Source organism: Micromonas pusilla (genome assembly GCF_000151265.4).
Source record: "Micromonas pusilla CCMP1545 genomic scaffold MICPUCscaffold_10, whole genome shotgun sequence".
NCBI classification, from domain to species: Eukaryota; Viridiplantae; Chlorophyta; class Mamiellophyceae; order Mamiellales; family Mamiellaceae; genus Micromonas; species Micromonas pusilla.
In genome coordinates, this window is record NW_003315891.1 from 1,075,843 (window position 1) to 1,088,701 (window position 12,859).

Sequence of the window (12,859 nt, forward strand, 5' to 3'; positions counted from 1 at the left end):
GCGTTCGCGGGACGATGGAACACCCCGGAGCGGACGGAGGCGACGAGGAACGCGATGGCGGCGACGGTGGCGCTGCGCACGGCGACGAAAGCCGCGCCCGCCGGGGACGACGACGCGTCCTCGGACGGCGACGCGTTGGACGGCGACGACGGCGACGGCGCGTCCTCGGACGACGCGTCCTCGGACGATTTCGCGTTCCGCCCGCGGAGCGCCGGCGGGGACGACGAAGCCGCGGCGGGGGCTCGCGGCGAGTCATCGGAGACCAAGAGCGGCGCTCTCCTCGAGCCGCCGTCGCCGGCGAACGCGTGGTTCGCCGCCTCGGCGCAGGGGTACCAGCCCCTCGCGTCGTCGCCGTCCGGGACCGTCGTGGGGTATCCGGTGCGCGGGTTCGTCGAACCGGCGGCGGCGTCGACGTCCGAGTTGATGCGTGAGCTTCAGAACGCGGAGAAACGCGCGGCGGCGGCGGAACGACGCGCGGAGGAGGCCGAACGACGCGCCATCACGGCCGTGGACGTCGCGAAGTTCGCGGAAACGCAAGCAGCGGAGGCGTTAGAAGCCGCGGCGGCGGCCGCGGGGGAGTGCGACGGCGTCGCGCGGCGACTCGCGCAAACCAACGCCGCGCTCGCGGAGCAGAGCGCGAAAGCGTTCTTGCTCGAGGGCAGAGTTCGCATGCTGGAGGAGACCGCGGCGGCGGCGCAGGCGAACGCCGCGGTGGAGCGCGCGGAGGATTACCTCTACCGCTCCGCCGCCGCCGCGCCCGGGGACGAGGGTGGTAAGAACGCGCTTCGGCGGTCGAACATTTTCGGCGGGAGCGTCCAGTCCTCAGGCGCGTTCTAACACTGGTCCCCATACGACCGCATTGGCGTGGTGAACGCCGATCCTTAAGGACTTTGCCCGGCGCATCTCTGCGCCCATCCCACGCTTTCAATACCCGCCATCGACGCCTTTCAACTCCATCTGACGCCTTTCAACTCCACCCCGACGTTCGCTCGTATGGAACGGCCCTCAGCGGAGTGGGGCCGGGCGTCGCTCCGGGGCTCGCGCGACGGCAGCGTCCTCGCGACGACGTCCTCGGTTCGTCGCTCGATGCCGACGTGGGGAGACGTCGGCGGCGGCGGCGGCGGCGGCGGCGCGACGGTCGACGTTTCATCTTCCGCCGCCGCGAGGGAGGGCGAGAGGGAACCCGCGCCGCCGACGGCGACGCCGTCGTTCGGACCTCGCCCGGGCGCCGACGCGCGCGGGGCGTCGCACGCGGAAACGGGCGCGTTCATCGAGTACTACAGCAGGATTCTCGGAACCGCGGGACGGGCGACGGCGACAGACGCGACGAGACGCGCGGAGGACGAGGACGAGGACGACGAGGAGGACGACGAGTGAGGGGGGGAGAAGTCCGCGCGACAGACCGTGAAAAAAAAACGCCTCTCACTGATGCATCCGGAAGTCGATCGGGTCGCGCGCGCGATCAGTGATCTCGACTTTTGACAAGTCGGCGCGATCGATCGTCCTCCGTCGCACATCTTCCGGCGCGCCGCCGTCGTCGTCGCCGTCGTCGTCGTCGCCGTCATGTCCGACCCCGTCCCCCCCGAGACCTCTCCCACGGACCCCCCCACTCCGCCGCCGGCGGAGAAGACGGAGAAGCAGCTCAAGCGCGAGGCGGAGAAGCGCGCGAAGAAGGAGGCGGAGGCGGCGAAGAAGGCTGCCAAGCTCGAGGCGCGGCAGATCCGCGGCGCGTCCTCCGGCGCCGCGATCACCGTCGGCGTGGTCCCGCACCCGCCCGTGGACCTCGAGCCGCCGTCGGGAACGCGCGATTTCTACCCGGAAGACATGCGCCTGCAGCGATGGCTCTTCGACAAGTTCCGCGCGATCGGCGACGCGTGCGGATTCGAGGAGTACGACGCGCCCGTGCTCGAGCGCCAGGAGCTCTACAAGCGCAAAGCGGGGGAGGAGATCACGTCTCAGATGTACGCGTTCGTGGATCAGGAAGGCCACGAGGTGACGCTGCGGCCGGAGATGACGCCGTCGCTCGCGCGGATGGTGTTGGGCCGAGCGCAGTCGCACGTGCTTCCGCTGAAGTGGTACAGCGTGCCGCAGTGTTGGCGGTTCGAGACGACGCAACGCGGGCGAAAGCGCGAGCACTATCAGTGGAACATGGACGTCGTCGGGTGTCCGAGCATAAACGCGGAGGTGGAGCTTCTGTACGCGATATGCGCGTTCTTCACCTCCATCGGCATCACGTCGAAGGACATCGGGATCAAGATCAACTCGCGGAAGGTGATGGCGAGCGTGCTGAAGGCGATGGGCGTGAGCGACGACGCGTTCGCGCCCGTGTGCGTCGTCATGGACAAGTTCGATAAGATCGGCGCGGCGGCGACGGAGGAGGAGCTCGTGTCGACGCAAGGGCTCGACGCCGCGACCGCGAAGAAGATCGTGTCGTGCCTCCAGTGCGCCACCGTGGACGACCTCACCGCGCTGTGCGGCGACGGCGTCGACACCGGCGGCGTCGACGAGCTCAAGAAACTCTTCGAGCTCGCCGACGCGTACGGATTCGGCGACTGGCTCGTCTTCGACGCGTCCGTCGTTCGAGGGCTCGCGTACTACACCGGCGTCGTGTTCGAGGGGTTCGACCGCGCCGGGGAGCTGAGAGCGATATGCGGCGGCGGGAGGTACGACCGGCTGCTGTCGCTGTACGGCGCCGTGAGCGAGGTCCCCGCGGTCGGGTTCGGGTTCGGCGACTGCGTCGTCGTCGAGCTGCTCAAGGACAAGGCCCGTTCTATCTCACACTGGTCCCCATACGACGGCGTTCGCGTGGTGAACGCCGATCCTTAAGGGCTTCCTCTCCCGGCGCATCTCTCCGCTCATCCCTCGCTTTCAATCCCGACACACCTCGACGCCTTTCAACTCCGCTTCTGGCGCCTTTCAACTCCGCTTCTGACGCCTTTCAACTCCGCTTCTGACGCCTTTCAACTCCACCCCGACGTTCGCTCGTACGGAACGACCCTCAGGGCATCTTGCCGTCGCTCCCGAAGAAGATCGACTTCGTCGTCGCGGCGTTTAACCCGTCGATGCAGGGCGCGGCGATGAAGACCGCGTCGCTGATGCGCGCGGGGGGCGCGAAGGTGGATTTGCTCCTGGAGCCGAAGAAGAAGGTCACCGCGACGTTCGATTACGCCAACAGAGTCGGCGCGAGGTACATCGTCTTCGTCGCGCCGGCGGAGTGGGAAAAAGGGGAGGTGCGCGTGAAGGATCTGAGGCTCGGGGAGGACGTGGACGACGCGCTGAAGCAGGTGGACGTCGCGGTGAAAGATCTGGGGCGCGTGCACGACGTGTTGGACGCGTGGGCGCTGTCGAAGGAGATGGCGGCGCGGGCGACCGTGAGCGACGAGAAGACGGAGAACTGACGACGACGAGGCGCGATCTATTATCATAACTTACTGTGCGCCGGCCTCGCTGTCCCCGCACGATTGAATATCATATGCGACAAATGATTCATTCATTCGTTCGTTCGTTCTATCACGAGCGAGCACCTACCGCGAAACACGACGCGTCTTCTTCTGTCCCCCGCGTCCCCCGCGCCCCTCCCACGCCCTCGCCGCCGCGACCGCGATGTCGTCTAACCCCGCGTCCGTCGCGAGCCCGCGAGGGTCGACGTGCGTCCGGCATGCGACGCGACCGAGGTCGCGGAGCGCTTCGACCCACCGGTCGATCGGCGGCGCGCCTCGGCCTCGGCCTCGCCCTCGGTCGAACCCGCGCGCGTCCCCAACGTGCCCCCCGCTCACGCTCGCGCTCACGCATCGACCTCGACGCGTGAGCTCGTCGGTTCGGTGATGAAACGGCGGCAGACGCGCGTCCGACTCGAGCGCGAACGCGTCCAAAAGACGCGAGAGCGACAGCTGTCGCTTCGTCTTTCCCCGGGCGGCTTTGTCTTCATCGGCGTCTCCCGTCGTCGCCCAGCTCAAAATCTCCGCCTCGCGACGCATTGCGTCCACCGTCGCGCGGTCGTGCAGAGGGCCGAGCCACATCGGACCGGAGATGGCGAGCGGCGGCGCCTCCGCGCCCGCGCCCGCCGCGGCGCACCGTCGGCACGGCGCGCTATCCGCCCCGAGGCGTTCGTCCGCGCGCACGACGCGCGCGTCGCCGCACCGCGCGCACTGCCCTATCCACCCGACTTTATCGTCGTCTTCCGTGCGAAGTAATGTGACGTCCGCGCCGCCGCCGTTTTCCTCATCCTCATCCCCCGTTCCCTCGACTTCTCTCTCGATGCGCAGCATGACGCGGAACAGCGGCCCGTGCGGATGAAACAGCGAGAATGCCGGGGTCGCTCTCAACCCGCGATCGCGCGCGACGCGCACCGCGTGACCGATCAACACGCGCAAGCCGTGCTCGTTGACCCCCGGAACGTTCGGCGCGATCGCCGCGCCGCCGTACGCCGCTGCGCAACGCGCCGGGTTTTTACCGCTCAGCGCCAGTCCGTCGCTGGACGTCAGGTAGAGATGCCCCGGCGCGCGGACGCACCGCAGCGCGGCGTCGACGAAGTCCGCGCTCCCGAACGAGTCGACGTCGACGACGTCGAACGCCGACTTGGACGCGCTCGCGGCGAAGACGTCGCGCGCGTCCTCGCACGTCACCGCGTGCTGACGCCGCGTCGCCGTCGCCGCGGCCCTCGCGTCGTCGTCCGCGTCCGCGTCCGCCGCGCGCACCGCGCTCTCGATGTTGGCGCGTATCGTCCGCGTCACCGCCGGATTGGCGTCGTTCGCGTGCACGAACGCGACGTTCCCTTGCGTCAGATACCGCGCCGCGCGGACGCCGCATCCGCTCATGGCGTCGAGGACGCGCGGCGGCGACGCGAGCGTGCGCGAGAGGAGGACGGCGAGATCCCGCGCCTGCGCGGACTCGCGGCGGTAGAACGCGTCGCCGATCGCGAAGCGGACGCCGCGCTCGTCGTGGGGGAAAGAAGATTCGAGCGAGGAGGGCGACGGCGAGGCGTCGGACGGCGTCGTCGTCGCGACGGCGTTCGAGGCGGCGTCGGCATCGTCCGACGCATCATCGTCATCACGCGACGCTTTTCCGAATAATAAGTCCCTCGAGGCGCTCCTCCGACATCGCCGCCGCCGCGCGTCTTCTCTCGCCCCGCGTCGCCGACGACAGGCCAACGACGCGGACGCGACCGCCGCGGGTCGAGTCGCCGTCGCTGTCGCCATCGCGACGACGCCGGACGGCGCGCGCGCGTCTCCCTCTGATGACCCTCCCGGCGCGACACCCGGTCCGAGTCATCGTCGTCAGTCGCGTCGAAGTTTCCTGCCAGAGTGTGACACCTCTGATAGGATGTTCGCACTGGCGGCGCCGAAAGCGGACGAACGCTCGCGCTCCCGCGCGCCGCGCCGCCACACTTCGACCGCACCGCACGCGCGCGAGAGAGAACGCTCTCCTCGCCTCGCACGACGCCTCACTCCCTCCGCGCTGCTCCGCTCGCGGCGTCGTCGGACTCGCTCGCGCGTCGTCTCGGGTGACGTGATAATTCTTCCGCGTCGCGTCGTCGCGACGTCGCGTCAACGATCTCGTCTCCGTCGATCGGAAGGATGTCCGGATCCCCGCAGCCCCCGCCGCCGCAGTTCCAGGGCGCGAATCACTTCAGCATCGACGTCGAGTGCATCGCGAGCGGGACGCAGCATAACGCGCGAGAGGTGGCGCAGATCGCGCTCGTGGACCAGGTGCGTTCTATGCGCCGGTCCCCACACGACCGCGTCCGGGTGGTGAACGCCGATCCTTGAGGACTAAAAGCCCGGCGTGTATTTCTCTCCGCCCAGGGTCCCTCGCTTTCAATTCCCGACACACCTCGACGAAGGCCTTTCAACTCCGCTTCTGACGCCCCTGAACTCCACCCCGATATCGCTTTGAACGATGGACCCTCGACCCTCAGCACGAGCGGTGCCTCCTGAACGTCTACGTGAAACCCCCGGAGGGCGTCGTCGTCGCCTCGTACCTCACGCCGCTGACCGGCCTCAGCGCGGAGCTTCTCGATGCCCACGGCGTTTCGCTCGCGGAGGCGATCGCGGCGGTGCGAAACGCGCTCCCGCCGCACGCGGTGCTCGTCGGGCAGAACATCGCCAAGGACGTGGAGTGGCTGGGCCTGAGAGAGGGAACGGACTTCGCGGGGATGGTAGACCTCGCCGGCGTGTGGCGCGTGTGGAACGAAAAGTACAAGAGCTGGAGCGTGTTCGGGCAGGACCACCTCGTGAAGACGCTGCTCGGGAGCGACGTCGCGGAGCAGCACAACGCGGCGATCGATGCGCTGAAGTCGGTGCGGCTGTTCAACTACTACGCGTTTTTGCAGTCGCCGGGCGGAGGCGGGGAGCCGGCGGTGGAAGCGGCGAAGCGACGGCTGCTCGAGACGCCGCCGGAGCCGTCGTTCGCGAAGAAGAACCCGTCGTGGGAGGGGTGCTGCATGGGGAACCGGAAGACGTGCACGTGCGGCGCGCCGTTCTTCGGGTGAAGAGGAGAAGAGAGGGGCGGGTGGGAACCGAAAAACAAAAGGAAAAAAAAAACGAGGGAAAACTTTACCGTAGGACGTAGGGTCTTCCTCGCCCCCCCGCGGCGGCGCGGAGGGGAGAGGGAGGCGTAGAAAATGGCGCCGCGACGCGACTTCGAGAAGACGCGCGGCGCGGCGCCGCCAAAAAAATAGGGATAGGGTAATAGGGTGTCTGTTGTCGTAGCTGCTAAAAGAATCTTAGTACTTCTTCGTCGTCTCAGCGAGAAGACTTCTGTCGCGAGACGCCGCGCGCGATCCCCTCCCCGTCACGCGTCGCGAACGACTCTGACCGCGAGCCGGCTGCGACGCGCCGGGAGCTCCTCGACCTCGATCTTCACGCGCAGCGCGTCGAACACGCGCCATCGCTTCCCCGTCGGGTCCGTCACCGTCATCGCGTCCTCGTCCAGCGCGCATCGCCTCTTCTCTTTCTCTTCTCCACCCCCGGTCCCGGCTCCGGCTCCGGCCGCCGCGTCGTCGTCGTCCTCGTCGAAGAGCACCGGCGCTTCGATCCCAAACTTCGGCACGAACACGATGATCCCGTTCGCGCGCACGCGAATCACGCGCGCGTCCGTCTCCGCCTTGTTCTTCTTGAAGAAGATGTGCGTGTGCAGCTCCACGGAGGCGCGTCCCGCCGACTGCGAGTTCCGATGCCGCGAGTTGATGTTCTCCGCCGTCGCCTTCAACGCGTCTCCGTCTTGCAACGACGCGTCCGGTCTCTCCAACCCCAACGCGGCGTTTAGCAGCCGGTGCACGACGACGTCCGCGTACCGACGAATGGGCGACGTGAAGTGCGTGTACAGCGGCGCGGCGAGGCCGTAGTGCACGCGGTCGTTGACGCTGTGCGCGCCGCTGACGCAATACACCGCCTGAGACATGCACCGCGTCGCGACGATCCGCAAGAGCGTGTTGAAGTACGGATCCCCCGGTCTCCGCGCCGCGTCGAGCGAGTCCGCGAGCGTCTTGGACGACGACGCGTCGATGTCGACGCCCACGGCCGCGCACGCTTTGAGCAGAGGGTCGAACATCCGCGGCGCCGGCGTCGGATGCCGTCGAAGCAACGCGTGCGAGGGGAACGCCTTCAAAATCGCCTCCGCGGCGGCGACGTTGGCCAGGAGCATCATCTCTTCGACCATCTGGTTCGCCTCTCTGGTGACGTACATCGCGACGTCGAGCGGGTCCTGCGTCGACGCGTCGAGCTCGAACCGGACTTCCGGGGACGCGAGCGTGAGCGCGCCGGCGTCGACGCGTCGTTTGCGGAGCGCGCGCGCGCAGCGGTTGATGTTTCTGATGAGGGTCGTTCCATACAAAGCACCGATGTCGGGGTGGAGTTGAAAGGCGTCAGGGGTGGAGCTGAAAGGCATCGAAGGCGGGGATTGAAAGCGAGGGGTGGGAGGAGAGATGCGCCGGGTGGAAAAGTCCTTATTAAGGAACGGCGTGCACCACGCCAACGCGGCCGTATGGGAACCAACGTGAGATAGAACAGAACGCGCCTCAAATCCCGCGTCAGCGGCGACTCGTCGGTTTCGTCGTCCATCAGCTCCTGCGCTTCCTGGTACGTCAGCGCGGCGGACGATTTGATCGCGCTCTTCGTGAACCGCGGCGAGACGCCCGGGACCGGCAGGCACGTTTTCGCGTCGAACCGGAAAAACACCGAAAACGCGAGCCGCTCCACGCCCCCTCGCAGCGAACAGATGTCCTCGGTCAACGGCTTAGGGAGCATGTCGAGGCGTCGCTGGACCAGGTACGTCGTCGTCCCGCGCTTGCGCGCCTCCGCGTCCATCGCGGTGTTCGGTCGCAGGAACGACGTCACGTCCGCGATGTGCACGCCGAGCTCGAGCTGCCCAGTCTCGGCGCCGTCGTCGTCGTCGACGAGGACGCGGCACGACAACGCGTCGTCGATGTCGCGGCAGCCGGGAGGGTCGACGGAGCACACGCGCAGCGACCGTAAATCCTCTCGATGTGGCTGCGCGCCCAAGTGCGCGCGCTCGTCGAACGCCCACGGCAGCGGAGGCACGCACGCGTGCACTGCCGGCGCGAACAGTCGGTCGTCGACGTCCGCCTCTAGGAGCACCGCGTCCGTCTCCGCGTCCGCGTCGCCGAGCGGGCCCAGGCTCTTGACGTAGTGCCCGCGCGGATGCGGCGAGTCGATCGGCCAGTCGTCGATGACGACGACGATCCGTTGGTCTAAGAGCGCGGACGCCTGGCGCGTTTGGATTCGAATCTTCGGCAGGCGGCGGTCCACGGGAATCGCGAGAAGACGAACCGCATGCGTCTGCGTCGCGTTCGTCGCGTCCTTCGCGCCGGCGCGCAGCGCCGCCGCGCCCGCGCCGTTGTCGCCGACGTCGATCGACGCCGCGTACCCGCGCTCGCGCCAGGACCGTCGGACGATGCCGACGACCTCGCCGGTGGGGACGACGCCGTCGGCGCGCGCGGCGGGCGCGGCGGCGGCGGCGGCGGCGTCGTCGGCGGTTCGCGGCGCCAGCGACGCTTCGTCTGCCGCGGCCGTTTCAGTTTCCGTTTCTTTAGAGTCTTCTCCACCGCCCCCGCCGCCGCCGCCGCCGATTCGCGTCCCCGGTTTCTTCCACTGCTCCTCCGGCAGCAGACGCACGGCGACGACGTCGCCGTCCATCGCGCGGTTCAACGCCGACCGACCCGACAGAAGAATGTCCGCGCCGACCGCGTCGCACCCGACGACGCCTTCCCACGGGGAGAACCTCGAGGTCCGCAGCGCGCCTTGGTGGAGCGTCCCCGCCTTTATCCCCGCGGCGATCTGCGACGCGCCCAGGTGCTCCTCGAACATCGCCCCTCCCTTCCCCGAGTCGTTCTTCGCCGTCAAAGTCGAAGACGTTTTTTTCGCGCGCTTCGACGCGGGATCACCGCCGCGGTCGTCGTCGTCGTCTTCGTCGTCGTCCTCGAGCGGTCCCCCCGTCGCGGCGACGACGTCCAGTAACTCCGGCGCGCTCCCGTCTCTCGCCTTCTCCCGCGCGAACGCCTTCGCGCTCATCGCGTCTATGCCCTCCTCCGCGGCTTTCGCGCGATTCCCGCGGTCGTTCGTCAGCAACACGATCCGCTTTCCCGGGATGGCGCGTCCGTAAAACTTGGTCGCGACTCGGATCGCGCGGTCGTTCCGGTCGTTCGGGGACTCCCCCGAAAGCGCCTTGACGTACGTGTCGCGATGGTGCTCGTTCGCGAACACGAAGAAGCGCTTCGCCGGGTCCTTGCACAGCGCGCGGAGGCGCTCGTAGGATTGTCGCGATCGCGCGCGACACTCCTCGAGGACGACGCCGAGGACGACGACGTCCGTGACCGCGGCGTGCGACAGGAGGTCGAGCTGATGCAGCGCGACGTTCGTGTCGATGACGACGTACGCGTCCGCGGCGGGGGAGAGCACGTGCGCGGAGGGGTCCGGGCCGCGGAGCTCGGGGGACGCGAGCTCGCATCCGACGTAGATGTCGTCGCGGAGGTAGTGCTCTCGCACCACCTTCACGACGCGCCCGCCCTTGGTCTTCTTCACGAACGCCCTCTGCGCGTTGCTCATCGCGGACGGACGGACGGCGCGCGCGTCGCTCGCTTTCCTTGGGAGGTTCCTCTCCCGCCGCGGAGCGCGCGCGCGGTGCGGTGTGGCGCCGCCGTCGCAACGCAACGCGCTTTTTTTCTCGACTTTTTCGATGGCGCGTGGCGCGTCTAGGTCCGGGTTCGCCGTCGGCGGCGCGAACGAACCGGGGGGGGGGTGAGCCTCGCGCGCGCCCTTTCCCGCCCGCGCCTCCGCACGAGCCGCGCGCGAAGCGACGTGCGACCTTCGCGCGGCAGCAGGCAGCAGGCAGCGAGGTTCGAACCGCTCGCGCGAGACCAGGGCCGCGCCGCGTCGAAGAAGCGCGGAGAAGCCTCATCAGAAGCGCGAGCGCGAGGCGAAGACGCGGACGACGCACCGCCGAGCGCGATGGCGGACCTGGCGAAGGCCAACGAGCCGGTGCCGGACATGGTGAAGCAGTTCGTCGTGTACTTCTACCGTCACATCCGCGAGAAGAACGGTACGCCGCGGCCTCGACGCTCGCGCCGCGTCTCGATCGCCGCGCCGCGTCTCGATCGCGCGCGCGATCGCTCGACCGATCGATCGCGGCCCTCTCCTCGAAGAGAGTTTTTAGAACCCTGATCGCGCTCGCTCGCTCGATCGATCCTCACCCTCGCCCTCCACCCCCGTGCGACCTCCTCCCGCGCGTCACCGACAGTGTACGAGATCCTCTCCATGTACGAGAAATCCTTCCCCGCGATCAGCGAGAAGTATTTCAAGGCGTCGCCGTGGCCGCACGCGGAGGCGGTCGCGCGCTTCGCCGACAACGACCACGTCTTTGGCCTCATGTACAAGGAGCTGTACTTCCGGCACGTCTACGGAAAAGTGACGCCGACGTTGGAGCAACGCTGCGAGAGCTGGGACAACTACTGCGCTCTGTTCGACATCGTGCTGCAAGGGAACGTGAACATGCAGCTCCCGAACTTGTGGCTGTGGGACATGATCGACGAGTACCTGTATCAGTTCCAGTCGTTCTGTCAGTACCGCGGCAAGGTGAGCGTCAAGACGAAGCAAGAGCTCGAGCTCTTGAAGCAGTGCGACAACGTGTGGAACGCCGTCGGCGTCCTGAACTACCTCCAAGCGCTCGTGGACAAGTCCGGGATCGTGCAAACCCTCGCCAACGAGCGCGAATCGCGCGGACCCGACGCGTCCTTCAGCGAGCGCGAGGGGTACGATCACAAAGCCTCCAACGTGCTCACCGCGCTCGGGTACTTCGCGCTGATCGGATCGTGCCGCGTGCGGTGCCTCCTCGGCGAGTACGAGCCCGCGCTTCTCGCGCTGGACCCGATCGATCTGGATAAGCCGGGATTGTTCACGAAAGTCGCGGGCGCGCGCGTCAGCGTCGCGTACCACGTCGGGTTCGCGTACTTCATGCTGGGGAGGTACACGGACGCGGCGAGGCACTTCAACGGCGCGTTGCTCTTCGTGAACCGCCGCAAGGTATCGGCGACGAAGCTGGTGCGTTCTATCTCACACTGGTTCCCATACGACCGCGTCGGCGTGGTGAACGCCGATCCTTAAGGACTTTCGCTCCCGGCGTGTGTCTCCGCCCAGGGTCCCTCGCTTTCAATCCCCGCCCGCGTCGCCTTTCAACGCCGCTTCTGACGCCTTTCAACTCCACCCCGCGAGCAGCACGGGATGGATCTGCTCGTGAAGAAACAGGAGCAGATGTACACGGTGCTCGCGATGTGCGTCGTCCTCGGCGGCGGCGGTTCAGGCGGCGGTTCGAGCGGCGCGGCGAACAGCGCGGTGATGCGCGCGCTCGAGGAGGGCGTCGCGGCGGCGCTTCGAGAGAAGCACGGCGACGACGTGAGCCGGATGAGCCAAGGCGTGGTGAGCGCGTACGACGATCTCTTCTCGTTTGGATGCCCCAAGTTTGTCACGCCGGAGCCGCCGAAGATTGGCGGCGGCGGAAACGGCGGCGACGCGACCGCGACCGCGATCGACCCGGGGAGCGCGGCCGCGAACTTCAACGAGGAGGCGTACAGGGCGCAGCTCAAGCTGTTCCTCGCCGACGTCGGCGCCGCGTCGAAGCTGCCGACGCTGCGATCGTTTCTCAAGCTCTACGCGTCAGGCGCGTTCTATCTCACACTGTTTCCCATACGACCCCGTCGGCGTGGTGAACGCCGATCCTTAAGGACTTTGCCCGGCGCATCACTCCGACTACCCCTCGCTCACAATCCCGACACACCTCGGCGCCTTTCAACTCCGCTTCTGACGCCTTTCAACTCCACCCCGACGTTCGCTCGTATGGACCCTCGACCCTCAGTCTCCGTGGCCAAGCTCGCGTCGTTGATGGAGATCGACGAGCCGACGCTCCGGGAGCAGCTCGCGCGGATGAAGGAGAAGACGACGGTGTTGCAGTGGAACGGCGGCGCGTCCGCGCTCGACGGCTCGCCCGTCTGCGTCGCGGACGTCGACTTTGACGTGGACGACGCCGACGTCGTGCACGTGCGAGAGGCGAAAATCGTCAATAGAGACGACGAGTACTTCTTGCGGCACATCGAGAAGCAGAACGCGCTCATGGCGGACCTCGCGCCGGCGAAGCCGCTCGTGTATAAGGGGGGGAACACGCTCCTCGCGGGCGCGTGATGAAGGATGGGAGGAGAGGAGAGGAGATCCGTGAGATGGACGAATTGATGGTGAGGGCGGGCGGTTCGACGACGATTGGCGACGCCTTCCTTTGTGATGAGACACGCGGCGTCTCGAAAACTTTAACTTTTTTCCAGTCTCGGGCGAAGATCGTCCTCTCGCCCACCGCG

The 12,859-nt window shown here is 67.5% G+C and overlaps 5 protein-coding genes across 5 annotated transcripts; 3 read left to right on the forward strand and 2 right to left on the reverse strand.

The window, feature by feature from the left end:
• Positions 1–54: 54 nt before the first annotated feature.
• MICPUCDRAFT_48335 (uncharacterized protein) lies at positions 55–3,488 on the forward strand (the record flags this gene model as incomplete). Its single annotated transcript, XM_003061537.1, has 3 exons — positions 55–813; positions 1,588–2,694; positions 3,069–3,488. 3 exons carry the CDS (start codon positions 55–57, stop codon positions 3,396–3,398), a joined length of 2,196 nt encoding a protein of 731 aa, XP_003061583.1. The 3' UTR covers positions 3,399–3,488.
• MICPUCDRAFT_35450 (uncharacterized protein) lies at positions 3,473–5,198 on the reverse strand (the record flags this gene model as incomplete). Its single annotated transcript, XM_003061801.1, has 3 exons — positions 3,473–3,727; positions 3,797–4,148; positions 4,200–5,198. The coding sequence occupies 3 exons, from the start codon at positions 5,196–5,198 to the stop codon at positions 3,525–3,527; spliced, it is 1,554 nt and encodes a 517-aa protein (XP_003061847.1). The 3' UTR covers positions 3,473–3,524.
• A 202-nt stretch (positions 5,199–5,400) lies between these two features.
• On the forward strand, positions 5,401–6,732 carry MICPUCDRAFT_49695 (uncharacterized protein). The gene is made up of 2 exons (XM_003061538.1): positions 5,401–5,708; positions 5,918–6,732. Exons 1-2 carry the CDS (start codon positions 5,577–5,579, stop codon positions 6,488–6,490), a joined length of 705 nt encoding a protein of 234 aa, XP_003061584.1. The 5' UTR covers positions 5,401–5,576; the 3' UTR covers positions 6,491–6,732.
• Positions 6,733–7,008: 276 nt separating this feature from the next.
• Positions 7,009–10,049, reverse strand: MICPUCDRAFT_462 (uncharacterized protein; the record flags this gene model as incomplete). Its single annotated transcript, XM_003061802.1, has 5 exons — positions 7,009–7,810; positions 8,008–8,819; positions 8,868–9,013; positions 9,065–9,386; positions 9,465–10,049. Coding segments are annotated over 5 exons (2,667 nt in total), but the record flags the coding sequence as incomplete, so codon positions are not given.
• Positions 10,050–10,292: 243 nt separating this feature from the next.
• On the forward strand, positions 10,293–12,835 carry MICPUCDRAFT_51469 (uncharacterized protein). Its single transcript, XM_003061539.1, has 3 exons — positions 10,293–10,557; positions 10,756–11,555; positions 11,730–12,835. The coding sequence occupies exons 1-3, from the start codon at positions 10,467–10,469 to the stop codon at positions 12,687–12,689; spliced, it is 1,851 nt and encodes a 616-aa protein (XP_003061585.1). The 5' UTR covers positions 10,293–10,466; the 3' UTR covers positions 12,690–12,835.
• Positions 12,836–12,859: the final 24 nt, after the last annotated feature.